General features: G+C 60.5%; 1 protein-coding gene across 1 annotated transcript; it reads right to left on the minus strand.

The window, feature by feature from the left end:
* MDFI (MyoD family inhibitor) lies at positions 1-27,420 on the minus strand. Its single transcript, XM_075521692.1, has 9 exons — positions 27,392-27,420; positions 27,076-27,177; positions 26,796-26,904; positions 26,341-26,535; positions 26,039-26,158; positions 21,390-21,477; positions 8,923-9,117; positions 4,596-4,850; positions 1-4,170 (listed from the first exon to the last, which is right to left on the minus strand). The coding sequence occupies exons 1-9, from the start codon at positions 27,418-27,420 to the stop codon at positions 3,914-3,916; spliced, it is 1,350 nt and encodes a 449-aa protein (XP_075377807.1). The 3' UTR covers positions 1-3,913.
* Positions 27,421-27,970: the final 550 nt, after the last annotated feature.

Consider the following 27,970-nt stretch of genomic DNA (forward strand, 5'->3'; position numbering starts at 1 on the left):
ATAAAAATCCTCTCTCTTGCTTTATTGATTGTGATTGTGGACAGAAATAGCTCGGGCTGTTGAAAGCAGTCCCCCACTGAAGGAGCAGAGGTGCGGCCAAGCTGCTCAGATGCGGGGCTCATCCCGTACAGCATCCTCCTGCCGCCCGCAGCACACGGAGAAAGAAATCTCACGGCCAGGGGGTGAGCCAGCCCCGAAGCAGGAGGGTTCCTCACCTGCCTGCCACGGCTCCTGCATAGTTTCCAAGCCTTGTGTCGTACCTCTTGCCATACGCTGGCTGCAGCTCTAGACACGCTCAGCACGGGAGCCCAGCAGCACAGATGCAGCCCCGGGAACGCGCGGCCCTTGCGGTCTATGAGCAATTAGACAATAAGCTCCCATCAGTAATACATCCCGTGTCCCAGCTATAATAAATCACCAGCAGAGAGTATCGGGCAAGCCGCACCGATGGCCAGCCGGGTCCGTGCGCTGCCCGTCCCGGGGAGGCAGATGCCTGCCGCTCCTGGGGGGACCTGCCCGCTAAGCCGCTTTAAAAACAGCAACAACGGAGCAATGCTGTTTTAGGCAACTGGGCCGTTTAATGAATTTTAGCCGGTTTCATTGAATTGTTTCACTTCAGACACCAAGTGAGGGGCCAGGGAAGGAGGGCAGGCGAGCCCAGGGTGCCCAGCACGGCCCAGCCTGTGCGGCCAGCAGCCACATGGGCACGGTGCTACGGCTCCCGGCTCTGAGAGAACTGTAAAAACCAAGTGCTGGCAGGAGAGTAATTAGTTAAAACCGAGCACATCTGCTCTTAATTAATTCCCAGGCAGAAGGGTTTAACTCTTGCTTTCCGCAGTGGTTTGCAAGGTGGATGGCCAGCATCAGCTTGCATCCAGAGGAAGGCTTGAACTTTGCTTTTCGAGCCCTTTCCAAGGACTTGAGTTGTTCTGGTCTGTCATTCCCTGCTCCGGCCCATCATTCCCACATCCCAGAACCATCCCTCTGATTTTCAGGAGCGGCCGGGGCGTGAGCAGAGCAGCCAGCACTGCTCAGGGCAGCGAATGTGCCTCAGGCTTGGGGTAGGGGCTGAAAAAAAAAAAAAAATCTGGCTTTGCCCCTGCCGATGTCCAGCCCCAAGGAGCCGGTGGAGAAGGTGGGACCTCTCTGAGGGTAGATTTGCAGAGCATCACTCTGCAGGGCTGAGCTTTTGGGTAGCCCTGCACCAGCAACTGCGATTTTATTTGCATTTTTCGAAGGCAGCCATCCCTAAAGTACATTTGTAGGCGTGAGTATCGCATACATTCAGGAGTACATCATGCTCTGCGAAGAGCCCGGCTCTGCTCCCCACCTCCCCGCTCCGCCTTGCCCATGAGTTTCAAGCCGGGGCAGGCGGGCAGAGCTGCTGCGTGGGGACCTGGTCCCGCGGGAGCAGCGTTCAAAGGGCGTTTGACGCTGGAGCAAAAGGGGGGAGAAGGGGAGGGGGAGCTGGGTGCTTGGGGTGCTTAGGGTGCGGGGGCTGTGTGCCACCCCCCTTCCCACACCGGGACACAAGCACGCACGGCCCGGCCAGCCCACAGGGCCCTCCCGCACTGGGGGGGGAATCTGTTCCCCATTAAGCGACTCCGGCAGTGCTCTCACCGCAGCTTGACGAGAGAGCAGCCCTGCCAGCTCCAACCTCCCTAATTAGCACCACAGTGAGGCCAGGCTGGGGAAGGCCAGCGCCTCCATCCCTCCTTGCCAAGGATGCAAATGGTTTGGAGCAGAACCTCAGCCAGAGCTCATGGAAAAGCTCCCACTGACCCTACAAGTGCCGGATGGGGCCCCGGTCCCGTCCGTCCCGGGTCGGGCAGCGATGTGCATCCCCCCTCCAGCTCCCCGCTCCAGGGCTCAGCCCGGGCGGCCGTGCCAGAGTGAGGGCTAAAAGCCCCGATCCACCACCCCGAGTCCTCCCTGCCATGTGTGGGGTGGAGGAAGGCTGCCCGTACCATCCTCTTCCCCTCCATGCACTTGCACTGTGCCGGGCTCCGACCGCCTTTAGCTCACCACTAAAAATAGGTTTCACGGCTGAGCGGCAGCGCCGGAGGGCAGGCAGCCCAGATCCCAAACCAGCCTGTGTCGCCGTGACCAACTGACCCATTTGGCCTCGATTTTTAAGTATTTTTCCTTCCTCCTTCAACTTCAGCCCAGGCAGCAGCCTCGCCAGGACGGCTGAGCCCCCCGAGGGGCAGCGAGACTCTGGCCGGGGACCGTGGTCCCTTACCTGCATGGTACAGCACGGCACGGCACGGCGTGGCACGGCAGGGTTGGTGGTCCCACGGCAGGGCTGGCAGGCAGCGGGCGGCAGCAGGAGCGCCCAGGCCACCCGAAATCGGAGGGCTGCCAGCTCCCACAGCCTCACGCCAACCCCGGGCAGCCTGTGCCCACCCCAGCCCTGCAGCCGGGAATTTGCGTCATTTATTTTCTCCTTTAGGGAAGTCGTGCCCTCGGGACAGACAGAAGCAGCTCGGGATGGGGTCCCAGTGCAGGGCAGAGCCCCGGGAGGAGCAGGGGACAGCGGTGCAACGGGACCAGGGTTTGTCCCATGGCCGCAGGCGCGAGGCAGGGAGCCAGCGCCAGGCTCTGGGACACCAGGAACCTCGACCTGTTCCCCGGAGCGAAGGGCAGGGAGTCCTCCTGCATGTCGCCTCCCGGCACAAGGACCAAAGCAGGAGCACCCTGGGGCTGTCACTGAGCCACCCCATGTCCCCAAGGCCAAAGGAGCCCTGCAGCCTCTGCGCCAGCCCCGCCGCCCCGTGCCAGCAGCCGGGAGCAGGACGGGGGATGCAGGCGCAGGGATGGGGGACGTGGTGTGGCTGCGAGCAGCTCTCCTCTGGGACTGCCCTGTGGAGCACGTGGTGCGGCAGCTGTCGGTCAGAAATGAAGAAAGACCTTTATTTACAGTAACAAATGAAAGGGACAAAAAAATAAAATACCGTGACACTTCCCTCCCCTTCTCCCCAGCCCTTCAATGGGGCATTTTCCACCCCGACCCCGCCACGAGCCCTGTCCGCGGGCTGGTGGAATGGGGCCAACAACTGCTGGGGGTCATTTGGCACCAACCAAGCCGCCCTGCCCCACCGCCTCCCCGGGACGCACACGGGGTCGGTAACAGCTTGGCACAGCTCCGGGCTCTCCCCAGCCGGGCCGGCTGCCCTGGACCCCGGCTGCAACCCTGCTGCGGGGACCGGCGAAGGAAAAGCTTCTTCCCGGCCAGCGCGGCAGGGAGGGGAGCGGGCCGTGTGTATTGCACTTGGCCGCCGATCTCAGCACCGAGGAGGGGCAGGGGCCGGCAGGATGCATCCCGCAGCACGGGACCCCGCCGCCTGGGTAAAGGCTTCGGCACCTCCCAGCGCCCAGTGGGCCCCCGGCGGGGAGCAAGGCTCCGTTCTGCGCCCAGCCTTGGAGGTGTCCCGGGGCGGGAGGGTGCTCTGTGCCACCCCCGTGTAAACCAGAGCACTGTCCCGGGCAGCCCCGGCGGTGGCAGTGGCTGTCCTCAACGCAGGGACCCTGGGGTGGCACCTGCGGGCTCTGCGGGGCACGGGGCGGGCGCTCCTGCTCTCGGCTCAGGTGGCAGGAGGCTCCCGCAATCCTCGGTGAACCGGCCCGGCGCGGGGAAGAGGTAGAGCGTGACGGGATGCCGGCCATCCCCGGAGCCCCCGCGGCCCTACAGATTCACCCTTCCCCAGGCAGGATCCAGGCTTGGCTCACCAGCTCCAAGGATGAGGTTTGCAACGGGGGGGGATATCGCTCTCCTCCTTCGCCGGGCTCCGTCTTTTGGCATTTCACACCTGGGTGTCCCCGCTGCCGGCTCAGGGACTGTCCGGACCCTTGGCCGCTGCAGGAGAGGCTGGGGGGGGACCCAATCCTGGTCCCCCCCGCCGAGCGCAGCCCCTCAGGAGGAGAAGCAGAGCCCGCAGCACTCCATGCAGATCTCCAGGCAGTCGGCTGACTCGCAGCAGGCGTCGATGATGCCGCAGTCCATGTCGCAGGGCAGGTCGCAGTCCGCGCACTCACCCGAGTTGCAGCAGCAGCAGCAGATGCAGGAGTCCTCAGAGGTGCAGGAGCCGCAGGTGGCACAGTCCAGCACGATGTTGCAGAGGGTCAGGAACTCGCAGAAGAGGCAGGAGAGGATGCAGTGGACGCAGCAGTCTGCGGAGGAACGGCCAGAGAGTGGGCGGGAGGGGAGGGGACGCTGGCACCCACGGCCAGGCTGGGTGAGGCAGTGCCTGACAGACGCTCAGCCCCAAAAGGGTGGAAACCCCCCCTTGGGAATTAATGGAGGGGATGGGAAGAGGGGCTGGGAGCCAGGTACTGCTCCAGGGGCCTCCCTCAATGCCCGGAGGCTGACCCTGCTACGTGGGACGTGCCCAGATGCCAAGAAAGACCAGTTTTGGAGGACATGAGAGGACCCTGCTCAGCACCCGCCCTGCAGAAGGCTCCCAGGAGGAGAGCTCGGCTGGCGCCCAGCTCCAGGGGTCGCAGTGGGCTGGAAGGATGCTACACGGGAGACCCCAAGGGATGTGGGGCTGGAGGAGAGTGGCTGGAAAGGGACCCCCCCCAGGGAGAGCCGGTACCTTCTTGCGCCTCAATAGGGATGTGCGAAGAGGCGGACTTGGAGCTGCCCTTGCTCTTCTTGCTGCTCTGGCTGTTGATGGAGTGATGCGACTGCAGCTTTCGGTGGGGCTTCTGGGCGCTGGGGAGAGGGCGGAAGACCCCGTTCCCTGCCTCTCCGTTGGCACCGCCCGGATCCGGCCCCCGCCCGGCGCCGTTCTGCAGCAGGTGGGTGCAGGGGCTGGGGGGCTGCGGGGCTGCTCGCACCTGGGGCTGGCCTGGGGGGAGAGCAGTGCCTTACCCCGCCGGCCCCCCAGCCCCCCTGCAGCGCTCCGTCGGGGGGGAAACTCGTGCCCCGCATGGGAACCTGGTCCCCAGCTGGACACGGGGTGGCCTCGTGGGCGGGATGAAGTGATGCTAACGGACGCACGGTTCAAGAGGACGGAGATGGAAAAGCAGATGCAGAAGAAGAGATGGCTGGAGGGAAGGGGACAGGCTCCAGAGAGAGGAAGGGATGAAAAAAGAGCAAGAAATAAAGACTTGTCGCGAAGGACGTGCTGCAACTGCCAGAACTCGGCAGAGGACCTGGAGGAGGAGGACCCCAGGTCCCAGTACTGCCAGCACGGGCAGGAGGGACGATGCCACCGAGGCTGACCGGCGTGGGTGCAGAGACACGGCGAGGCACGCTCGCCTCATGCCAAGTGGGGAAGAGAAGAGCCTGTGGCTGCTTCCAGCTGAGAGCCACCGTCCCACGACCCACCGTCCCACGAGCCCAGGGCACGGCACTGCCAGACGGAGCTCCAGGCCGTCCCCATTGCCCTCCACAAAGCCAGAGAAGATGAAGTGCCACCGGAGAGCCAGGCTGCTCATCTCCCCAGGACCGTGCGAATTGGCCGCTTAATTAAAGGGCTCCCCAGCCTCTGGCTGAACCTTTCTGCAGGAGGAAGAAAATAAATATCTGCTCTGTCTGCATCTCCCTCCAGCCCTCACACACTGCAGCCGTGAGAGAGGCCGGTGGCCCCGCGCCCTGCCGGGATGCTGCCGGAGCCAGCGGCACAGCTCAGCCCTTCGGTCCTGCCCAGCACCGCGTCCCCACGCCGCCGTCCTTCTCCCCACGTCCGTGCGGTGGGGAGAGAACTGAGAACCCAGCGCAAGGGAGGGGGGTTCGAGCATCCATCCCCTCCGCAGCAATGCCAATCAAAGCCACAAATAAAATCCGGCCTGATGGTGCTTTGGCCAAACTTTGATTTTCCTCTCCCACAGCAGTAAACAAGGGATGATTCAGGCGAGAGGCTCGAGGGCAAAGGCACCTCCGGCCGCCGGGGAACAGGAGCTGCTTTCTGCGGGGGGTGGCTGTGGGGCACAGGGAGACCGACAGGGTGGAGGGGCACAGACGGTCGCTGTCCTGCACCCGCCCTCGCCGGCAAACGAAAAAATAGATGGAGGTTAAAAAAACACAAGTGCATGGACCCAGCACCCGGCTCTGCCAGACTGAGCTGGGCTCAGACCATGGAGGAAGTTTAACCGGGTGCTTGGGTGAAACGCTGCGTCTTTGACTCACGCTGGGAAGGGAACTTAAAATAACCACAGCTGAGCGGGAAGAGCGAGCTGGAAGCAGGAGGGGTGGGAGAAGGGCAGAAAGGAGAAATGGAAAACAGGTCTTGGACAAAATGGGATGTTGGTCCCCCAAAAAAAACCTCTCGGGGGGAGCTGGCATCCCATGCACCCTTCTCCAGTGCCCTTGCCTGCCCATGCCCAAATGCAGGCACCGAGCCAGCACCGAGCGGCACCAAGCCGGAGGGTGACTGCGGTGCCCCGGGGCTGCCAAGAGCCGCGGCGGGCAGAGGACGAGCCCGCAGGGACCTGTGCAGCAGCCGGGCCCGGCAGCGTCCGACAGCAGCAGATACTCTGCAGCTCCGAGCACCGGGTTTCCCTGGGGGTTTGCAGCAGCATGCAACGCGCTCGCTTTGGCGTTCTCCATTTCGCTGCATTCCACAGATTAAACTGTTTGTAAATCAAAATCACGCTCCAGCTCCAGCGAGTGGCAGGGAGAGGCAGCCAATAATCCCCCCCTCTAAGTTAGGAAAAATAGCTTCCATTTTTTAGGAGAGCTCACAGGAGCTCTCCTTCAACTCACAGGAGCCCAAAGCTCTTCTAAAAGAGACATCGTCACCCCGAGGCTTAGGTGGAGCAGTGTCTAACACTCCCTAATAACACGGGTGTCAGGGCAGGAGCGGGGTGACCACTCCACCCAAGGGCCCCCACCACATCCGCCCACCAGCACCAGGGTGGGAAACCAGGGCTTTGGGGGAAAGCGCCTGCCTTCAGCTCTTCAACGACCAAAAACCTCCTGGACATTCACTTTGTGTTTCACGCCCGAGATGACGCTCCCCGGCACGGCCGCGGTGCTGGCTCAGCTCAGGTTCCCCCATGGCAGCATCACCGGGGCTCGGTGGACAGATGGGGACAGACAGATGCCCAGACCACAGTGGTCCTCGCCCCGCTGTGATCCCCCCCCGGCCATCAGCTCTGCCAAAGACCATCTTCCCAAGCTGCTAACAGGGCTTGGGCAAACCCCCATGTCGTGGCCGCCTGAGCGGAGTCTGCTGCTCTCGCCTGAAACTCAACACCCAGAGCCCCAAACCCGCAACCCCCAACTTTGGTTGCTCCTGAACTGCCAGAAGACTGACTGACTTAAGAACCGCGGCAGGCTCCGACCAGCAGCGCTGAGCCTCGGGGGAGCTGATCCTGGCACTGCTGGGGAAGGACATGACCCCACACCTGACAGCCCCTTGCTGCCTGGTCCCTCCTGCCCTTGCATGTGCCGGACTGGCATGAAAATGCCACCATCACCCCCTTCACCTTCCCCTGGGGGAGCCTAACCGTGCTCCCCAGGTGCTGCCGAAGGGGGGAATTTGCCCCCCACAAGCAATGGTGACCCCCCCATAACAGCAGCAGTAGGATGCGCTGCGAGGAGCGGGCTGCAAAGGGATGCCGGAGGCGATGCTCTGCAGAGAGCTGACCCTCATCTCCCTGGAAGGAGAGGGGAAGGAGGGGGGTTCTCCCTGCACCCAGCACCCAGGCGAGCCCGGATGCAGGCGGCCACGTTCCTCCAGACTCAGGGCCCGTGGGGCGGCCGCCCCCGGGGCGGTGGGCTGGGGAGGGGGCTGCGCGGGGCCACGCCATGCAGGGTGCAGCAGGCTGCAGCGTGACTCAGAGGTGCAGAATGTCTGTGGGCAGCCGGCCCAGCTCCCAGATGCTTTGCAAGGGCTCGAGCTCTGGTTGAGGAAACGTGCGCTCTCCTCGCTCCACGTATGCCATCAGGATTTTGCCGGCCCCTCCCCTTCCCACCCCTCCTGCCCGCTCTTCGAAGTTTGCAACCTCGTTCCCACCCTCCCTCTCCCTGTTGGGAAGCATCCATCCACTTTACGCCCCTTGGACGGGAAAGCTGCACGCTCACATCCAACAAAAGGGGAATGGCTGCGTGCGTAAGGGGCAGCCGGGGAGCAAAACCCTCGGATCCAGGCTGGGGGCCAGGGAAAGGATGGACGGCGTGACTCCAGGAGAGCCTGCCCCCCCCGTCTCCCGCGTCTGCCAGCTCTCGTCTCCTGCCCCTGCAACGGGAAATGGAGCAAGGGCACCCCGGCCCCCACCTCTGCTCCTACCCCACCCCGGCATTTCTCATGGCAGGGGGACCGGCAGGTCTGCAGCAGGGAGGTGCTGCTTGGCTTCACCGCTGCCTCCAGCAAAACCAGATCCTCAGGGCAGACAGCCCGTCCCGTCTCCTGCTCGTTCAGGCTCTGCACCAGCCTCACCCTTGCCCTGGATACGCCAAGGCAAGAGCTGTCCCCACGGGAGGCATCTCCCTTTGCTCCAGCAAACGGCTGCTGCGCTCCCCTCCTGCGGCTCTGACCACGGAGCCCGTTCTGCCGGCGGCTCTCCTCTCTCCCGCTGTGGCTTTGGGGGATGCTCCATACAGCAGCTGGCTCCTTCCCCCAGGCCGGTCCCTCTTCCCACCGTGGCATCCCAGCAGGACCCCAACACGACCGAGAGCTCCTCCAGCCACCCGCCCTCCTCCCCCTCCGTCTCCGGCCGGTCCCAAGGACGAGGGCAGCGAGAGGCATCACGGTGCTGCTGGATGCCGCCCTTCGCTTTCCCCAGCTCCCGGTGACTCACACTCGGTTAAAGCCTTTTGCTTTGATGTGGGGAAGAGCGAGGAGGAGACAGCTTCCCACCACAGCTGCCCGCCTTTTTAACGAGCCCTGTTACTGATTAGACGGCAGCAGCCCGAAGCACGGGCGGCCGGAGGTGTCCGGAGCTGCACGTGCTGCTGCGGAGGGAAACACTCACATGTCACAGCTTCGGGAGCGCCTGCGAGCTCAGCCCGGGGGCCCTTCGTCAGGACTTTTTGGGACTCATCATCTTCCAGGGGTTTCTCCTTCTTCGGTGCTGCAGGGCTGGCAGGGGGGCGGGCAGGCGGCCGGGGCTCTGCCGACGGTGTCGCTGGCGTCTGCCTCGGCGAAGGGCGCGAGGTCTCGCCCGCCTCTGCAAGAGGAACGGGGTTGGAGCCGAGCACCCCGGGGTACACCGCGCTGCAGGCAGAGACCCCCCACACCCAAACCCACAGCAACCCGCAGCGCATCCCCAGCCGCTGCAAACAGCACCGGTCGGTGCTTTGGGACTCCGATTTCGGGCATGAGCCAAATCCAGCCACCCCCGTTGCTTTTGCAGCCCAGAGTACGCAGTGGGGGGGAAGAGCTGGAGCACTGTGAGGGATTTTGGGCTGCTGGGGACGGGCATCGGGGCTGCTTCGCTCTGCAGCCGCTCACCCCGCTGCAACGCCAGCGGTTCGGCAGCACCCTCCCAAAAACCTTCCCGAGGTCCCACATTCCTTCTCTAAAAAGCCAGGGGATCTGGTTACACTCAGCGGTTCAAGCTGGATTTTTCATCCCCCCTTCCCATGAAAGGGCCACTGTCTTCCCTGCGGGAGCCAGCTGCCACCTCCCCTCGCGTTCCTGCTTGCTCTGGGACAGGAGCAGCCCCTGCGGGACCCCCTCGACGGAGCAAGCAAAACCCAAAATAAGAGCCGTGTTATTCCGCGTGGGGATAAACCCCAATGCCACACACCCCTTCGCAAAAACCCAGCGAGGAGAAGGCATATCTACCTCCCGCAAAGCCAGCGCTGGGGGCTGGGGGCCGGCTGCCCCCCCACGCAGGGTGTCTGTGGGGGCTGCGTGGTGTCGGGGGGGGCTGCATGGTGCTCAGTGCAATGCTACGCTCCCCCACCCACCGCGAGCCCCCTCCTCGCCGCTCCATCCCTCTCCCCAGACCCCGGAATAGCAACTGCTTGCACAACAGGGGCTGGACTGCACTTTATATAAAACTAAATTATAGCTTGGGCAAAGGGAGGGAGACCAAAGACCCATAATTTCCCTGGCTATAACAAGAGGTCCTACACGCAGGCAGGCAAGGGCGGGTGGGGGGAAGAGAGACCTCGGACACTTCATTATACTCAATATAACAAGAGGTCCTACAAGCAGGAGCCGGGGAGAAAGGCAGGCAGACCTCACGCGTATAATTATAGGGACTATAACAAGAGGCCCTACAAGGGAGGCGGAGGGCCCCATCCGCACCCCGGGGTCGGCAGGAGCCTGGACATGCTGCAGAGGGGCTGCAACCAGCCTGGAGCGATGTTCCCGCAGCTCCCAGCTCCGCTACACCCCACGTGCTCATCCACCTCCTCGGTTTCTGCACAGGACCATCCTCTCCGCTCTCCCCACGATGCTGATCCAGCCCGGGGCACCTGCGACAGGGGGTTTGCTGGGAAGGAAAGCTCATCCCGCTGCAGAGCCCTGCTCATGGCTCTGCTCTCCTGCGGGACGCTCCCGCAGGCAGGGTGATTTTGGGGTTCAACCAAGGGAAATTCAGCAGCTCCAGCTGAATTTTGCACAGCAACGTAGGTTCCAAATCCCAAGCGGAGTGGGAGTCTGCGAGCCCCAGAAAGGAGAAAACTCATTCCCATGCCCTTGTGAAAGCCCAGGGCAAAACAGAGAGGAGAAGAGAGCAGGCTGTCATCTACCTATAGGTGTTTGCACGTAGGCGTGGTGTATAGGTGAATAATAACCACATGTTGCTGCATCCACGTCCTCTGTCATGTCCTGACCTGGACCGGCCTGAGTCAGACCTGCAGCGTTTAGTCAGCACCTGATCTAAGCCTGTTAAAGCCAGACATGAAAACCCCGATGGCTGAGGAGCTCGGGACAAAGCCCTGAGTCAGAGGCACCCGGTGCAGAGAGCCGAGGGTGCAGCTCCCGCGCGGTCCCCGGGAAGGGATCCCAGGGATCCCCATCGGCGTAGCCAGGGAGCCGCTCCAGTTTCTGCTTCAAGATGCCCGGAGTGTGCTCAGGGCTTAAAAATCAACAACCAAGACTTTGGGGTTGCCCAGAGCAGCCCCATCACCCCCAGATCCCCTGCCCTGCTCTCGCCCCTGAGGGCAGCGCTCCCCTCCACAGCGAGTGATTTACACTGGGAAAAAGAGCTGGAAAATCAGGTGCTGCAGCAGGAGAAGGGCTGGCAGCTGCTCTGTGCACGGGGAGAGCTCCAGCCGATCCCTGCCTCTGCCACGGCCGCCCTGCGCTGCCTCCATCACATCCCTTGTCCCCTCCGTGCCCGTTCCTGAGGGGCTGAGGACAAGGACGGTCTGTGTAGACCCTGAGCTCTGCAAGAAAGCAGCGGCACTGGGCCGTATGGATGGCGAGCGTGCTGGTCCGCCGACTGTTGAGACAAGGCTCATTTTTGCTATGTCCACTTCACCCATATAATTACCCTGCACAACAAGAGGTCTCACACACAACCACAGCGATGCGGGGAGGAAGATGGCAATTAAATTAACTCCCACTGGAACAAGCTGGCCAGAAGAGAGACAAAAATAGACAGGAAAGAAATTTGGGTAAGCTGGTCCTTCCCTGCCTTATACAGCCTCGCTTCCCTATTGCTGCACGTCCGTGGGGAGCGGACGGACGGTGCTGACCCCCAAGTGCATGGCATCCCCTGGGAGGGAGATGGAGAAGGGCTGTGTCCGCCTTCGTGGTCGCAGCCTGACCGCACTGCTGGTCTGCTGGGTCTGGGCACTTCCCAGGCACCTTCCGACCCACAGGGAAATGTGGGCCTGGAGAAAAGGAGGGCCTGGAAATGTTAGCCTGGAGAAAAGGAGGCTGAGGGGAGACCTCATCGCTCTCTACAACTGCCTGAAAGGAGGCTGTGGAGAGCTGGGGTCGGTCTCTTCTCCCAGGTAACAAGTGATAGGACCAGAGGAAATGGCCTCAAGTTGCGCCAGGGGAGGTTTAGACTGGATATTAGGAAATTTTACTTCACCAAAAGGGTTATTGAGCACTGGAACAGGCTGCCCAGGGAAGCAGTTGAGTCCCCATCCCTGGAGGTATTTAAAGGACGTTTGGATGAGGTGCTTAGGGCCATGGTGTAGTGGTGGGCTGGGCAGTGTTAGGTTTACGGTTGGACTCGATGATCTTAAAGGTCTTTTCCAACCTATACGGTTCTGTGATTCTGTGATCCTGTGAAATGCAGTGGGAATGCACAGGGAAATGCTCACGCACCGGGCATGCATGAGCACAGCAGCTCCCAAACAAGCCTGGCAAACTGCACCCAAGGAAGAGGCATCACCCTGACGGCACAGGGAGAGATGGACAGACAGACCCCCGGCACTGGCACAGCCGCTGGGGCACAGGCTTGCCCACAGCTGCCCGGCTCCCCCTCCTCCTTTAACCCCCCCCCGGGCCCTGCTCGCAGGGGTGCTCGCGCTGCTCTGCTTGGCGCTGCTAGGCACCTCTTACAGATCAGGACGGGCACACGGACGTGACATGACGTGCAGACAATCCCTCGCCCCCTTGGCTGCGCGCCCTCATCGCTCCTCTAAACACTGGCTTTGGGGCACAAAGCCCCTGAGAGAGGGGTTCCTGCTCCCCAAACCACACTAAGAAGCTGAGCAGGGTGAGCAGGGAAAGAGGCGCAGGGAGAAGCAGCTCTGTCCCCCCCAGCACTGGGGTCTGGCAGGGGGTCCCCCAGCAAGGGGAGGCCCCCTTGGGGTCCCCTCTCCCTGCTGCCACCAGGGTGGGGACTGACATCTTCCCTCCCCTGCTATTACCCCGCTGCCACCAGAACAAGACCAGGCTTGACCTAAATCTGTCGGGTTTAAAACCAACCACAAGCCCAGGCAAAACGCAGACGAAGCCCTGAGGAGAGCTGGCCCTCGGCATGGGACATCCGTCCCCTTCCTCGCCTGCACCCTCAGCCCCTTCCCGGCCAGGGCAAACGCTCATCGCGCAGCGGAGAAACAGCCTGGGACGAGAGCCCAGGTCTCTGCTCCCCCATTCTGCACCACCTTTTGTAAAACACAAGGGAGAAACGAAGGTAACGTGGCACAGGGAGAGCAACTCACATGTTCTGTTTATGAGAACAGAGATAATAAGGCATTTAAAAATAATAAGCCAGGCTTCCATAAATCACGGCGCTGCCATAAGGTACAACAGATTAGAAAGCCGATAGACGTGGAGCTACTTTCTATGCCTCCTGGTTGCCAAGCCCGGGAGATGCACGTGGGTCAGGGTTTCTGACTGTTCTCCCCATTTACAAAGTCCAAATCCACCCGTCGTAAAAGCCCCAAGACATCACTGAGCTCCAAAGTCCACCAAGCACCGCAAGATTCGAGAAAAAAGGAGGGAGGAGAGGAGAGATACAAAGAAGCTGTAAAGTTTCATCAGCTTTACCCACGTATCTTGTAATACTTCTGCGAAGTCAAAGTTATAAAACATCTCTCCGGGAGCACTGGCTGTGGGAAGGACCCGCTTTGCATCACCTCTGCATCACCACTTTGGTCTGGACCCACTTTGCATCACCCAAAAGCTCTGCAGGAGCTTCTGGGGCAACCACCAGACATTGTCCCGATTAGGGGAAAAAGTATTTGTGCTTTGGGTGGGAGGCACGCTTAATTCCTGATGAGCTTGCAGGACTAACCCATCCCCGAAAAGCTGGACAAACAAAAGGCAACAGCAGTGTGTCAGCAGCTGGTGAGAGTGCTCGGCCGTGCCGAGCCGGGACGGGGCAGAGCTTCTCCGGCAGCACAAACAAGAGCCGCACCACAGGCAGCACGGCCACAGCATCTTACGGCTCACAGGGACCTGTGGGTTTCCTTCTCTGCAGCCGGTTGTGGTGCCCAGACCACCAGCTGGGAAGGCACGGAGGATGTGGGAAGATGCAAAGCTGGAGCCGTGCTTTTGGGTTAAACCCACCCAGGTTGTCCCGTGGCTCCTGCTCAGCTTTCCTGAGCTATAGCTTAACGCAACAGATGATCTGCTTGGCTGCTTGGGATCGCTGAGTGACCTGCTCCTCCTCTATCCAAGTGCCTCGGGCTAAAGAGGAAGAAATCTGGTGGCAGGAGATGGATGGACAACCTCACCGGTGCAGCGTGTGCCCGTCACCGCTGCCCCACGCGTGGCTGCATGCCAGCGACGGGCAGCGCAGGAGAGAAAAATGCCTCCAACACACAACAGCTAAAGACAGGCTTGGACCGGTGAGCTCAGAAGCAAATCCCACCTCTTTAGCAGGCAGCTTGTTTGGATTAGGTGCTGTCAACCCATTGCAAAAAGGAGGGAGAAGGGTCTCAACACGTCTGGATCCACATCCGAGCTCTTCTGAACCTGAAGAGCATCCAAACCTAACGCCGGGGGTCGCGACTCCTGCTGACGCGGAGATGCTCAGGAGTCTCCCGTCCCCCTTTCTCCTTCCCTTTAATCCCTCAGGAACGGTTGGTCAGGGACGAGATAATGTTGGATGGAGACACAAACAGAGACAGTCTAGTGAGGCATTTGCCATTAACCACACGCTACCTTGCAGCAATATTTAGTTTGGGAGCTTTCTAATCTGTTTTATGCAGATAAAATGAGCGTGTAATCTCTCTTGGTTTTCCCGTACACGCTGCCTGGCCCAATCAGGTGCCTGTCTGACCTATTCAAGGGATATTTTAGAGCTTGATTAAGTGGTTTCAAGTGCAGAAGAGACAGCACTGAAGCAAATCCTTCCAATCCCACGAGCCAGGCTGGAGGAGAGGAAAGCAAAATTCTGGTTTGAAAGTTTGCTCAACTGGGAAAAATCCAAATGGCTTATTTACATTCAGTCTGAAATTAATGCACTAAAGGATTTTCAGATTCTATGATATTCGGGGAAAGGAAAAGGAAAGTGGGAGGGGAAGGAGGAGAAATGCCCAGAGCTCCCGAGCACGCCCGGGACAGATCCAGCACAGCTTTGCTTCCCTCCCAGAAAGCTTTTGCCCCCGTGTCTCTCTGCTCACCTGGGCAATGCTTTGGATAAACAGTTCAGTTCTGGGACAATGAGGAATCCAGTCAAAAAAATATTGGTTTCTATGAAAAGTTACTTCCTAAATGCAAAAAAGCAAAACAAAGCAAAAAAACCCACAAAACCCCAAATAGCTTGCCAGCCTGGGAGTTGTTATTATTTGTTATTTATAGCGATTGGGTGGGTAGGAAGAGGAATTTCGGGCCGGCCAGACAGGCCAGGACCAGCGTCTATCCAGTCTGTCCACGTTCGGTGTTCAGCCTCAGCTGACAGCTCCTCCAGCGACAAAGCCCCAGGTTCGGGGTGCAGACCCCGTGCCAAGGTGTCCCTACAAATCCCATCACCCAAAGGTCCTCGTTGACCCAACCGGCTCCCGCAAAGGAGGCACAAACCAACCCTCATGGAGGAATTGCTCCCACCCGAGAGCAAGGACACCGGGTTGGTGGGGATAACCCTCGAGAAGGGGTTTCAGGGAAGGTAAGAAATAAAATCCCTGCAAGAAGCATGCACCTCTGTCATTGCAGCGATGGTGAGGAACTACTCCTTATGCAGTCAGAATATATTTAACATCTATATATTGAGGTGGTATTCAGGACTGCAGCTGCAGGTGCAAGGGAAGAAGCAATCTCTTCAGCCTAAACTAGAGACAAGGGACAACGCAACTTGCCCCAGGACACAAACCAAGCCCAGCAGGACCAAGTTTCTGCCTCCAGCTGCCAGGCCAGCCCATCTCCCAGCATCAGGCCTGGGCTCTGCCTAAACCGAAGAGCAAGGTATAGGAGTGGAGGCCAAGGAGCGGAGAAGAATGATGGGGAAAAACAAAGGGACGAAGACTCATCCTGGGATTGAGTCAACCTTCATTGACTTTGAGGAGCATCATGCCAGCTCGGCACTGCCCGGTGCAGGCTAACCCCCTGTGTGCTGGCCAGAAGGATGTAAAAGCCCCATGCCATGGGAGCCTGGCATGGAGGAAGGATGCAGGAGGAGATCCTGCGCCATCCCAGGTGTCCTTAAGGACAAGCAATTATCCTTGAAGCCTGGAAAGCGGCTAACGCGATGCCTATCAGATCCAAGGAGATTCTGGGAATTACAGAGCAAGGAGCCACACGGCTGTGCTGGGGAAAATTATGGAGAGTCTAATTAAGGACCATGCCAGTACAGTAATTGCGTAACCTTACGGGGTCAAACCAGCACAGGTTCTGCCAGGGAAAATTTGTGTCTTTCTAACCTGCTAAGAGTCCTTAAAGAAAGTTAATTGAAGAGCAGATAAATGTGAGCTGGTGGACATCATTATTAACAAGAATAATAATTTGCACTTATGCCGCACCTTTCATCCTGAGATCTACCCAGCGTACGGTGTTAAGCCAGCGCCCATCACGCATTACCCGATCTCCATGTATTTTACATTAGCACAGCTGCAGCTCTAAGCTGTCATGAAACGGAGCCTTACTGCTGCTCAGCCCGACGGGGAAACTGAGGCAGGTAAAAGGGATTTGCCCAAAGCAACATCCTATGGCGGCGGAGCTCAAAACTTTGTAGTCCTGGTTCTCAACCATCCCGCAGGCCTGTGCGCTCGCTAGGCTGGGGTTTCTTCTAAATACAGACCGCAAAGCAGCTTCAGAGGAGCTGCAGCGTGGCCTGAACGGGGCCGGGGCGAGCTGAAAACAAGCTCTTCTGCAAAGGTCAGGGCACGGCTTGCGGGGCAGCAGCATGCCTGCTCGCTGAAGGAAGGCGGCGAGGCCGGCCAACGATGAAGCCATTCGGGTGGAGCCAGTAATCGCTCCTGCAGCCAGCGAGTTGACCCGCTTCCTCACGATGCAAAGGCACAGCCGCTGCGGGGAACGCACCGCGCCGGCAGCCCAGCCCTGGCACCGAAAGCAGCCGAACCGGGTGAGCACCGTCCTGCCCTGGGCATGGACGCACACCCACGGGGAGCACCCCAAAAGAGGATGGGACTGGGGTGAAAGCGCTTCCCAAAACTACTGCCCGCTCCCTGATCCACCCCGTCGCAGAGCTGGGGATGCACCGGTGCAAAGACAGCGGGACGGCACTGGCGCGAGGCGGGGGACCTTCCTCCCCAAAGTCAAATATCAAGTTCAACAGGGCTGCCAAAGCCCGCGTGAAGATCAGAGATGGGCAAAAACATGCATGCATGCGGTCGCAGTGGGCAAAGCCTGAAGATTGGGATTCGGGGCAAAAACAAAAATCCCAATTACTCCATCTCTGCTGCTATTCAATAGCTCATTTCCACCAGTATAACCCGAGTGCAGCACCCGGGGGGATGCGGGAAGGGGCCGCTGGCGCTGGGAAGGACCAACGTGGCTCCGTCCCACACCAAACCCCACAGCCCTGGGAGGCTGCCGGTGCCCATCCCGCAGGAGGCTGCACAGGACATGGCCTGAGCAAGGCGGAGCTCTGGGAAAAATCAGAAAAACTACAGAAAACGCCCAGAAGACAGCTTGGGTTTCTGCAACTAATAGACTCGAGCAGGCGCTTTCCAAGGAAATTCAATAAGGAGCTGGAGCGGGACCGGGACGCTGGGGTGGCAAGTGGCTCAGTCCCAAAGGGCCTGCTTTGTTTTGCTCAAAACCAGACACATTTGAAAAAAACCAGAAATCTGCCTTTTTTGGGGTTTTTTGAGCTTTGTTGTTGTTGTTCAAAGAAAAGAAAAAAATGAAGCATTGTCATGAGCAGATGAGAAACTTCGAAAGAAAAATAGAAATGAATCTTTTGGTGCACAAAGTCTTTATCGGGGGTAAAAAAAAAAATAAATGTTGTTTATTTTAGGGCTTTTTTGGAGGGCACCTTTGCACTTACAGGATGTCTGTGTGCAAATCTGCAAGTAGTTTCATTAAAATCAGTGCTAAGACGAGCAAAGACCCTTTTATTTTGACCTTGCAGGGGGTTGTCTTCGTTTCTGCCCCCCTCCCAGGGCAGGACAGAGTCCCAGTAACGGGTACCCAAGCGATGCTGGCACCGACTCCTGCCCAGCCTCCCCTGCTCAGGGCACCTGTGGGTGCTCAGGACCCTGCGTGGGGTGGCAGCACCCTCGTGCCGGCAGCCAGACCCCGGTAATTCGGGTGAGCGGGGCAGAGCCGCTCGCAGCTCTGAAGGCTGCGTTCTTGGGGCCGCAGCACGCAACAGCTTTCTGCCTCCTGTTACACCTCGGGGCAAACTCTTTGGGAACAGGCAGAAAGAATTAAAGGAAAAAAGTGCGTGTGTGTGAGTGTCCCGTCCCTGCCCGGCTCCAAAGAGCCACTGAGCTGCCGGCGCCTGCGGCCAAGCCGGGACACAGACATGGGACACAGACACGGAGAGGGGACGTGGAGGGGGGGGCGCGGTGGTGGCCCCACGCAGCAGATGTCCTGCTGGGAAGGGAAAGAAGGGAGGTGGGAGTGAGCAGAGTCAAACCCGAGGAAAAGGTTTTTCTTCTGGAGGTGGATTTGCCTCCAGCACCTCTACATGGGTTTGCTTCCCATAAGGAAAGCCCCTCTCCCACTGCCCCTGTCCCCCCTCCTCTTCCTCCCCGTGAAGGGAGGGAAGGACAAAAATAATCTCATCAGCCAAAAGGCATTCTGTTTTTCTCCTGTTTTCTGTTAATTCCCCCCAAAAATAATTATACCCCACATACTCCACACAGGCAGACAATTGCCTCTTCTCTCTGAGGCTCCTCTGCAAACTACCTGTGGCTATTTCAAGGGTTTGGTTTGCAATTTGCCCGTCCCCCCCGGGCGGGAGGAGGCTGCGATGGCACCAGGCCCATCTCCAGAGATGCCAAGGAACAAACTCCGGGAAACAGGCTTCGTCTCAGGCTGGGAAATAGGACCAAGCATGGCAATGCCAACTCGACCCTGCCCACGACGCACTAACTTGGGCCAAACCACTCCGGCACCTCAGTTTCCCCATTTATTTCACAGGCTCGGCATTACCAAATTATCTGGTCTAATTTGCAAAGCATCGGAAAGGGAGTAGAGTAAAAATTCCCAGGCTCCGTGGTGTGTGACAGAGCCCCTGGACGCTGCCCAAGCGATAATAGCTCTGCACCGAAATGTCACGAGGCCAAAAAAGTACGAAAGACAAACCAGACCCTGTCCATTCATTGCTCACCAAAAAACAAAAAAGAAAGAAAGAAAGAAGTGATGTGAGCAAGAATTCAAAGCTCAAGACATGCAAGCGAAAAGCTGGTCTCTCAGACAGGACAGGGATGTTCTCTTGGCATGAAATTTGGCCCCTGAAGCCTGGGCAGGAAGAAATCGAGTGTGTCCTGGAGACCCCCTTAGCCCCCCTGGCTTTGCACGCTGCAAAAGGGGCTCTAAAGGAGATGAATTTGGTCCAGCTCTGCTCAGGTTCACCCACCCCAGGTCCACGCTCCCCTCCGGGAGGGGCTGGGGAAGAGGAGGGTGGGTTAGGGGCTGGTTTGGGATGGAGATCACACCCCTCCACCATGGGCACACCACATGGGGCATTCACGGATGCCCCCAGGCTCCCAGACGTTGCACACCTTGGCCGGGTCCCACCGCTCCTGCTCGGGACACCAGTACAACCAGGAGGCTGCACCATGCTCTACCTACACACGGCTCCTGTGCAGCCAGCGGCTGGGAACACAGAAAAGATGCGAGGCCATTTTTTCTGACACATTTAACAGATTTCTAAACTACTTTTTAAAATAACCCACACTCGATCTTACAGTAGCTAGTGCACAACGCTCCTCCTAACCCAGGCTGGTGGCAAGTTCCCGTGTAAAAGCTTCTTTGCACTAGGTCCGTGCATTAACAGTTCACCATTTCCCACCTGGAGAGGAAAGCGAATGGAAGGAAATCCAGAGAAATGAGCTCCGCACAGCCCCTACAGCTGCCTCGGCCCCGGGACACGGCTGCAGCACAAAGCAGCGTAAGAGTTCAGCCGGGAAGCAGAGCCTGCAGCATCCAGCTGGAAAAGCAGGGGGAAGAGAACAAGAGGATGTATTCTCCGAAACTTGGGCCCAGCTGCGCTCCGGGCCAAAGCCAACAAGGGGAGAGATCCAGCTGTGCTAAGCTCGGTTTCTGTGCATCGCCGTGCCCGGTGCTCCCGCGGCACAGCTCCTGCCCGCTCAGCCCACCGCCCGGCAGCCGCTTTCGGAGCACGCGAGGAGCTGGTCCCAGGGTGGATTTGGCCCCTTTTGTGTCTGGTCTGACAGCGTACGCATCGGGGTGTTTCACCTCTCGCCGTCAGCTTCCTGCTCCGGCATTTTTTCTCTCGCATCGGGACTTTTAATGCAGTTTCCGCACGTGAACCTTGGCGGGAACCGACCACCACGGGACACCGGCGCAGGTCCTCGCACCCCGGGCAGAGCCACCACACCGCCCGGACAACTCGAGGGGCTCAGCTTTGCCCCATGGAAAAAGCGAGGATCCCCAAAACTTTTCCATCCACTTCTCCATGGCCTGATCCTGCCTCTCCTGCATCCCGCCCAAGAACCCCGAGGAGTCTCTGCGGGGTGGGGAAGGAGTCCCGCCACCCCCAGCCCCAGCCCAGCCCCCCCGGGCTGCAGAACAGCCCCCAGCCCCTTGCCCCCCTCCCTCGGGGGGGGGTTAACCCCTTCGGCTTGCCCTGGCCCCCCGCCCCGGCTGCCCTGGGCGCTTGGCCGAGTTACAGAAACTGCTGCAAAGTTTGTGCTGCGAACTCCCCCCGGGCTCGCCTGCATCAGCTGCGCTCACACCGCGCCAGGCACACGCACACACACACGCACGCACACTCAGCCGTGCACACGCACACACACGCTCGGGCCTTCCCGGACACGCACTCAGGCCCCCCCCCCCAGCCCTGCACACACACAGCCACGCACACACCGCCCACACCCCCCACGCATCCCCCTCCCCCCGAGCCGCGCACCCCCAGCCACGCACGCACTCCACCGTACCCCCCCCAGCTGCGCACACACACGCACCCCCTCCAGCCACGCACCCCCCTGCTGCCCACCCACAGCCCCCCAGCCACGCACACACACTCCACCCCCCCATACCCCACGCACACGCACGGTCTCCAGCAACGCAACCCCCCCGCGGGGCAGCCCCCAGCCGCCCACCCACAACCCCCCCAGCCGTGCACCCACACACCCCCCCAGCCGTGCACTCCCCAGCCATGCACACACACACACACATATATCTATATATACATATACACATACATACATCCCGCAGCAGCGCACCCCCCGGCCCAGCGGTGCACGCACCCCCGGAGCCGTGCACACCCCCCCCCACCTCCCCCCAGCCGTGCACACCCCCCCACTCCCCCCCCCAGCTGTGCACACCCCCCCACACAGCCCCCCAGCCGTGCACACCCCCCCACTCCCCCCCCCAGCTGTGCACACCCCCCCCCCCCAGCCCCCCAGCCGTGCACACCCCCCCACGCACCCACCCCCCCCGCTCCCCCCCAGCCGTGCAGCCCCACGGGCAGCAGCCCCCTCGTACCTGGCGGCGGGGCCGGCTCGGCTCGGCGGGGCTCCGGGCGGCTCGGCCGGTGCTTGCTGGCCTGGGACATCGGAGAGGGGCGCGGCGGCTGCGGCGGGAGAGAGGGCTCACTGCGGGCCGGCGCCGGCCCCGCCGCCCCGGGCGCCGAGCTCACCTGGGGCCCCGCGGGCCCCGCGCCTCGGCTCAGCCCCGCGCCCGCCCCCGCCGCGCATCCCCCGGCCCCGCCGCCAGCAGAGCGCCGGCAGCGCTCACCGCCCAGCCCCGCCGCTCCGGCGACCTATAATGAGCCGGTCGGGGCCGCGGGGTTGGGTTTGGGGTTGGTTTTTCTTTTTTTTTTTTTTTTTTTTCCCTTCCCAATTCCTTTAAAAAAAAATTAAAAAAAAAAAAATTAAAAAAAAAAGGCTGCGAGGACAAACAAACACCCACCCGCGTCCGCCGCGCCGCGCGGAGCAGGAGGGGGAGGAAAAGTTTCTTTTGGGGGATGGAGCAGAGCCGGGGAGGGGGAGGCGCAGGGCAGGCAGAGGTTGCTTGGCTCCCAGGGCCAGCCTCGAAATTGGGATTTCTCAGCTTTGCTGCGCTTTCGGCTCAGGGTTGGGTGTCCCCCCCCCCCCAAAAAAAAAAAAAACAACTATGGGGGGAGTAGTGGGTCTGGGAAACTCCCACCGCCCTGCGGCAAAGCCCTGCTCGGACCCTGGGGTGGGTGCTCTGCCCCTGGGCCGGGAAGCCAAGAGGGTGCTTTTGTTCCTGACTCTGCTGGTGCGTCCTGGGGAAAGCCTCTGCCTCCCCCACCCCCCCCGCCCCCGTTTCCCCAACTGATAAGTGAGGTTTGGCTTTTTGGGGTGATGCCTGAAGGTGCTGGGATCGGAGGTGACAGTGCCACTTGCCATCATCAGCCCCGAGAGCAAAGGCGTGAAACCGAGGTTTCAAGCGGTAGCGGCACTTCCCAAGTGGGCCAACCCAGGGTTCGCTGCGTTTGCTCCGGCGCTGTGTCCCTGCAGGGTCCCCACGAGGATTCGTCCTTGTGCAGAGCGTCATGTGGGACCCGGCGGGCCGTTTTCAAAGTTGTTTTTTTATAACACTGCTGTGTTTTCCTGCGTTTAAAAAGCCCAGCATTGCAAAGCGTACAAAAAGAGGCTGCAATCGCTCGGGAGCTTGGCTGGAGCCACGCTGCCGCCAGCGTGAGCCTGGAGCTGAACCAGCCGGCAGCACGGGGGGCTGCCCTCCCTGCCTTCCCCTGCAGCGCGGGGCCGAGGGGTCACCACGAGCCGGCACTTCCCTCCGTCACCGCTTCCCGGACACACCGGGGGTCTGGGCGACAGCTCGATTTTGCATTCCAGAGCTATGGCTCCGGGTTCCCAGAGCAGGGCTGAACCCAGAGGACAGCCCTGGGTGACTCCCCGCGTCCCGCTTCTTTCCTGCGTGGCGATGCCATAACCCTGCTGCCATCGGGGCTGTCTCCTACGCCGTGGTGCAGCATTTAGTGTGGCGAGGGATAAGGGGAAGGCGCTGAGACGTCACCGCCGCGGCCACATGTAAAGGAAATGGGTTGGGAGGGGGAAATCAGGCAGCCAGGGGCGCGAAGCGGGACTGGAGGGACCCGACGTGCTCAGGATCTTTCCGAAAGCTCCAGCCTGAAGCCAGGGAGATGGAGAGGGTCACGCAAGACCTCAAGAATCGGTCTGTTTGAAAGCCAACTTGTCGATACCGTTTGTGCCTTTGAAATAATCCTTCCAGGAGGAGCGTTCCTGCCTGCACCCTACAGGGGCCCTAAAACCCTGCTGCTGGAGCTGCGTCCTCCCGAGAGCCAGCCAGCACCATCCTGCCCACCCTGCCACCCTGAGAGCTGCACAACACAGTCAGTCCCTGCTTGGCAGGTCGGGAAAATAGGGACCCTGGCACGGACAGAGCCCTGAGCGCACCCTGCCCGGGCAGCGGTGGGTGCGTGGGGAGCAGCACAGGGTGCAGCGTGGGGCGCAGCGTGGGGTGCAGCGTGGGGTGCAGCGCCACGCAGGGCCACGCACCCTCCTTCCTGGCCGCAGCGCTCCTGCCACAGAGAGCCCTTCTCTGCGCATCGTTGTTACTGAGGGTGAAGCATCGATTGACACCACGACGCCCCGTCCCCAGGGGGGCCACCCGGCGCAGGTCACCCCGCCAGGAGCCAGAGGCTGGATCATTTCCTTCACCTGACACTGCTCCGCTGGCCGCAGCTCCAGCAGGACCCAGCCAGCTTTCCACAAAGGTTCATTAAAGCAGCGTCCAAGCGTGGAGCCGGCCGTGCTGGTGACGGCGAGCGGGGGCCATGGGGCGTGCCGGCATCACCAGCCTCTGAGGCAGTGTCTGTGAGTCACGCCGGGAACACGCCAGCCCAACGCGCTGCCGCCGCACATTCCTCCCTGTTTACCTGCTCAGGCACCCGTGAGCCCGGCTCCACTGGGGCAGACGCACCCTCGCTCCTCCCGGGCAGCCCCGAGGGACGTGGCCCCACCGGCCAAAGGTGCTTGATGCAAGAAGGACCCAGCAGCCCTGGGATTGCCTTGAATCTGGGGAAGGAGGAGGGCGGCTGCCCGGGCGGGTGATGCTCTGCTGGGGTGAGGACGGAGCTGGGAACCCGGGTGCCACGTGCTTGGCTCTGGCCATGAGGCTGCACAGCCGGGTGGGGATTAGCAGCACTTTTCCTCTGTGCTGACAGCTCGGCTTGATAACCCACAAAAAAAAATTAAAGAGTACTTGGGAAGCTGAGTCACAACTTTGGTGGCCTAGGATCTCCCCGCCATCCAGCCCTGGCTTTGGAGGGGGAAAGGGGCTCCCCGGGGCGGCTGCACCGGCACCTGGGCTGGCAGACACCCAGGCACGGCGGGAGCTGTGCCACGCAGGAAAGTGCTTTGCAGGGTTTTTTGGGGCTGGAGAGCAGCAGGGCTTTACCCGCAGCAACACCGGGGCTGTCCGCCTGCCCCATGGGCCATCCCACTGAGCACCCTGCGCCCCGAGCGGGGACACCCCCGGCCTCAGAAGCACAGCACCGCTCCCCCTCCAAATGAAAGGGATTACACCGAAGCCAAAGGCAGGATCCAACCTGGCAAAACAAATCTGCGCCCTCCTTTCTTTTACCACCCATATCCCTTTGCTGTAAGGCAAAATGCTGTCCCCATATCTGCTCCCGGTGCCCCAGGGCTCTGCCCCCTCCCTGCCAGCCTGGGCAGGATCCATCCCATCTCGGCACAGCTCGATGATGGCTGACAGCAGGCCTGCTTTCTGCTGCCTTAACCCCGAGTTTAGCCCTCCTCCGCCGTCCCCCCCCACCTCCTCGCTGCCTCCTCCCATTGGGGTTTCTCTCCTGCCGCATCCCACGTTCATTCAGAAGCAGGAGGCGAAATTTGGCAAGCGCAAACCGAGGGCAGTCGGGGCCCAGCCTTCCCCGACCTCTCCTGAGCACGCTGCGTCGCGGGGACGGTTCGAGCACGTCACCGGCAGCATCCGTCACTGGCAGCATCCGGCGGGGCGAGCGGCTCAGCCGGCCCTGCCGCCGCTCTCCCATGAAGGGCCTTGGAAAAAAAGTGCCGCCGCTTTGCATTGCTGTTGCCCAACAGAGATGAACCAGCCTCCAACGCCCTCCCGTGCTGCGGGGCTGCCGGGCCCTGGGCACGGCGGTCCCGCGGGGGCTCCAGCCCCGTCCCTGTACCGGGAAGCTCCAGGGCTGGAGGCAAGCAGGGAGGAGCGAACGAGTCCGGCGAGGTCTCTCGTGGGGGTTACAATTTGCTGAGCGATGCCAAGTACCCAGCACACCGACAAAAGCGTTTTCCACAAAACCAAGTTTTTTTCCCCAAAGTGTTGTCTCCTCTAAAGAAAACTCCACCTGAGCAGTTTTAGGAGGGTGCTGGGGTGGGCAGGAGAGGGGCTGGGGACACCTTGCAGTGTACAAATTAATCCTGCGGTGATTACACCGGGATTAATCCTGTGATATACCCGGGACTGCTGCACCCTGAGGAACACTGTGGGAGCTGGCCGTATTTTGGAAAACAAGGCCATTTCTGTAGGTGTGTGACTGCTCTGACCCACATTCACAAACCCTGGCATCAGCCACCGCTCCGAGCTCCTCTGCCGCCAAAGTAAATCCACCCGAGTCCGCCCAGCTCCCGGCTGCGTCTCGGGCTCCTTGGCGGGAGCGGGGTCTGCACCCCATCGCCCCCGGCTCCGCTGCTCCCCCCCACACCCCATAGCTCCCCATTGCCTGGGCTGGGAGTGGCGTGGAAGTGGGGGGGCAGAGATTTAAACTGGCTGAAAAACCTCCCTGACCTTCCCGACTCTGGTGAGGATTTAGCACTAAGCCTCGACTTTGCAGTTCAAAGGGGGTTTTGCAACATTCCCGGCATTTATCCCTTGGCGAACCCTTTGCAGTTTCGAAACAAAAATAAATAAATAAGAGAAAATGCGTGCAATCCAAAAACAAAAAAAAAAAAAAAACCCAACCCCAAGCCGCAGCGTGCGGTTAACCTGCCATGAATGGGACTGTAGATTTCGGCTGTGTCTCAACACAGAGCCGGGCTGTGCAGACTGAGCCGTGTTTGCTTAGGGTCCCAGCCATAACCCCCTGATCTGTCTAGCATAATTACCAGTCGCTGGGCGCACACAAAATCTCTAAACAAAATAACCTTCTCAAACCCTTCTGTGCGAAGCGGGCGGGGGGGAGGAGAGGCACTGGCTCGCTGGGTTCGCAGTGAATGACCCCACTGTTTTAGATTTTCTGCTAAAAGATTTTGATGAGTCACGAGCTATTTCTGTAAATAAAAAAAAAAAAAAAAGGAAATGGACATTAAAAAAAAAAAAAAAAAGGTGGGGGGGGCCCCATGAACATTCATCTTTTGAAGATGGAAAAATGAAAGACTTCCCCCCTCCCCTGCGTGCCACGCTCCGTCCCCGGGGGGGTCGTGTTGGTATTGGGGGGCAGAGGCACCTGAGCAGCCACGGGAGCATCGTGCCGTGCATGTCGGAGCAGCCCCACGGCTGCCACCCACCACGGCTGCTCCCGGGTGACTGCTGGGACCACGGCTTGGGGGGCTCGCCGGCCCCCCGGTGCTGGGGCTGAGCGGGCCACGTCCCAGGCGGGCAGGGGACCGAGCACCACCGCAGCCTTTTGCAAGGAAGGAAACTGAGGCGTGAAGAAGCGCGTTGCTGAGGAGGATACGGGTGCACCCGGGGATGGTGACACTCAGCAGCGCCGTCCCCGCACGGGGCCAGGGCCGGCATTTCTCCCTGCTGCTGCGTTGGGGCTGGTGCCGAGCGCGATTCTGGGCAGGGTCAGCAAAGCAGATTTGGCTTCAGGGTGGGGGTGACCGCCTGCTTTGGCTGCCCTGGCCGGAGCCGGGGCTCCCCGCCAGCCCCGGGGCACCGCACGCAGCTGGATCCTACCGCGGGCAGCGACGTGGTGCGCTCACGCTCGGCAACAAGGTCCCCTTTGTCCTCCCTCCCTGTCCTGCGCCGGGGGGACCTGCAGGCCTGGGGCTGATGTTCCAGGTTTCTGCACAGATGGGTATGAGCCGAGGCTTTCGGAGAGGCTGGGGTGGCAAAAGTGGGTGCTTAGACCCAGCCGGTGCCTGCACCCCCTGTTCCTGGTCTTTTCCTTCCCAGCTACTAAAGCCACAGTTATTCTTCCCCCCGCTTTTTGAGGCCCCCGGGGCAGGGGGCTCACAGCCCTGGGCCGCAGCACATCACAGCTCGTGCCTTGCTCCGGACACGATGTGACGCCGGTACTAAATCAGCCACGGTCTCTCCGCAGGGAACACATCGCTGTCTGAGTGGCAAGAGAAAAATAAATCAGCTGCACGCGGTCAAAGTATATTCAAGGTCTGTTCTCACAGGAACTCGTCGATACCCGTCCAGCAGCCCCTGGGCAGAGGGTGGGCTGGGAACCCCAGGCGCTGCCCCTCCTGCCGCAGCCTCCAGCCCCACGAAGAAAGCGGAGGAGCAAAACGGGTACAGAAGGGAGACTAAAGCAGCGAGCAAACCCGCTCGTGGCCCATGGGTGGGTGGCCATCGCAGAGCGCAGGGCTCTGCGTGTGCCCTCTGCCCGCACGCGCTGTTTCAGGACCCCTTCTCAGTCCTGGTCCTGGGGGGGGGGGGGGTGCAGCCACATGGACCAGGGACCCCCCAAGACATCAGCGGCTCAGGGAGGGGAACAGATCTCAGAGCAAGAACCCTTTGGCCACATCCCTTCCTGGCCTTGGTTGTTGCAATTCCTTAATGCTCATTTAAAAACCAAACCAAAACAACCAAAAGCGCTCCCTCCTTTTTTTTGTTCTTTTTAACTATTGGAAAGCTGTGCCGGCTGCGGCTCGCCCCTGGTCAGAGGCTCGGCTCCCGGCAGCAAACCCTGCGCTGTGCTGCAGGGGTGTGCGAAACTCCCATGGATTTGGGGCAAAGCATCGAGCTAGCTGGAGAGAAGGGTGGTATCCTCATGGATGAAAGCTCTGGAGCACCCAGGAGGGAAGAGGAGGAGAGGGGTGGGTGCCTCCTGCCGCCGCTTTCGGGGTGCATGGAGTTGCTGTGCACCCAGGAGCTGAGGGGAGGGGGAGGCTGGTCCCAGT

This window comes from Mycteria americana, chromosome 20 (assembly GCF_035582795.1).
Source record: "Mycteria americana isolate JAX WOST 10 ecotype Jacksonville Zoo and Gardens chromosome 20, USCA_MyAme_1.0, whole genome shotgun sequence".
NCBI classification, from domain to species: domain Eukaryota; kingdom Metazoa; phylum Chordata; class Aves; order Ciconiiformes; family Ciconiidae; genus Mycteria; species Mycteria americana.

Excerpts from the sequence above, each read along its gene's own strand:
- MDFI (XM_075521692.1), bottom strand. The coding sequence starts at position 27,420 with ATGGCCACCCACCCATGGGCCACGAGCGG. Across the intron at positions 26,905-27,075 it reads ATGTGCTGCGGCCCAGGGCT|AAACCTGGAACATCAGCCCC; the intron begins GTGAGCCCCCTG and ends CCATCTGTGCAG. Across the intron at positions 4,171-4,595 it reads CCCTATTGAGGCGCAAGAAG|ACTGCTGCGTCCACTGCATC; the intron begins GTACCGGCTCTC and ends GTTCCTCCGCAG.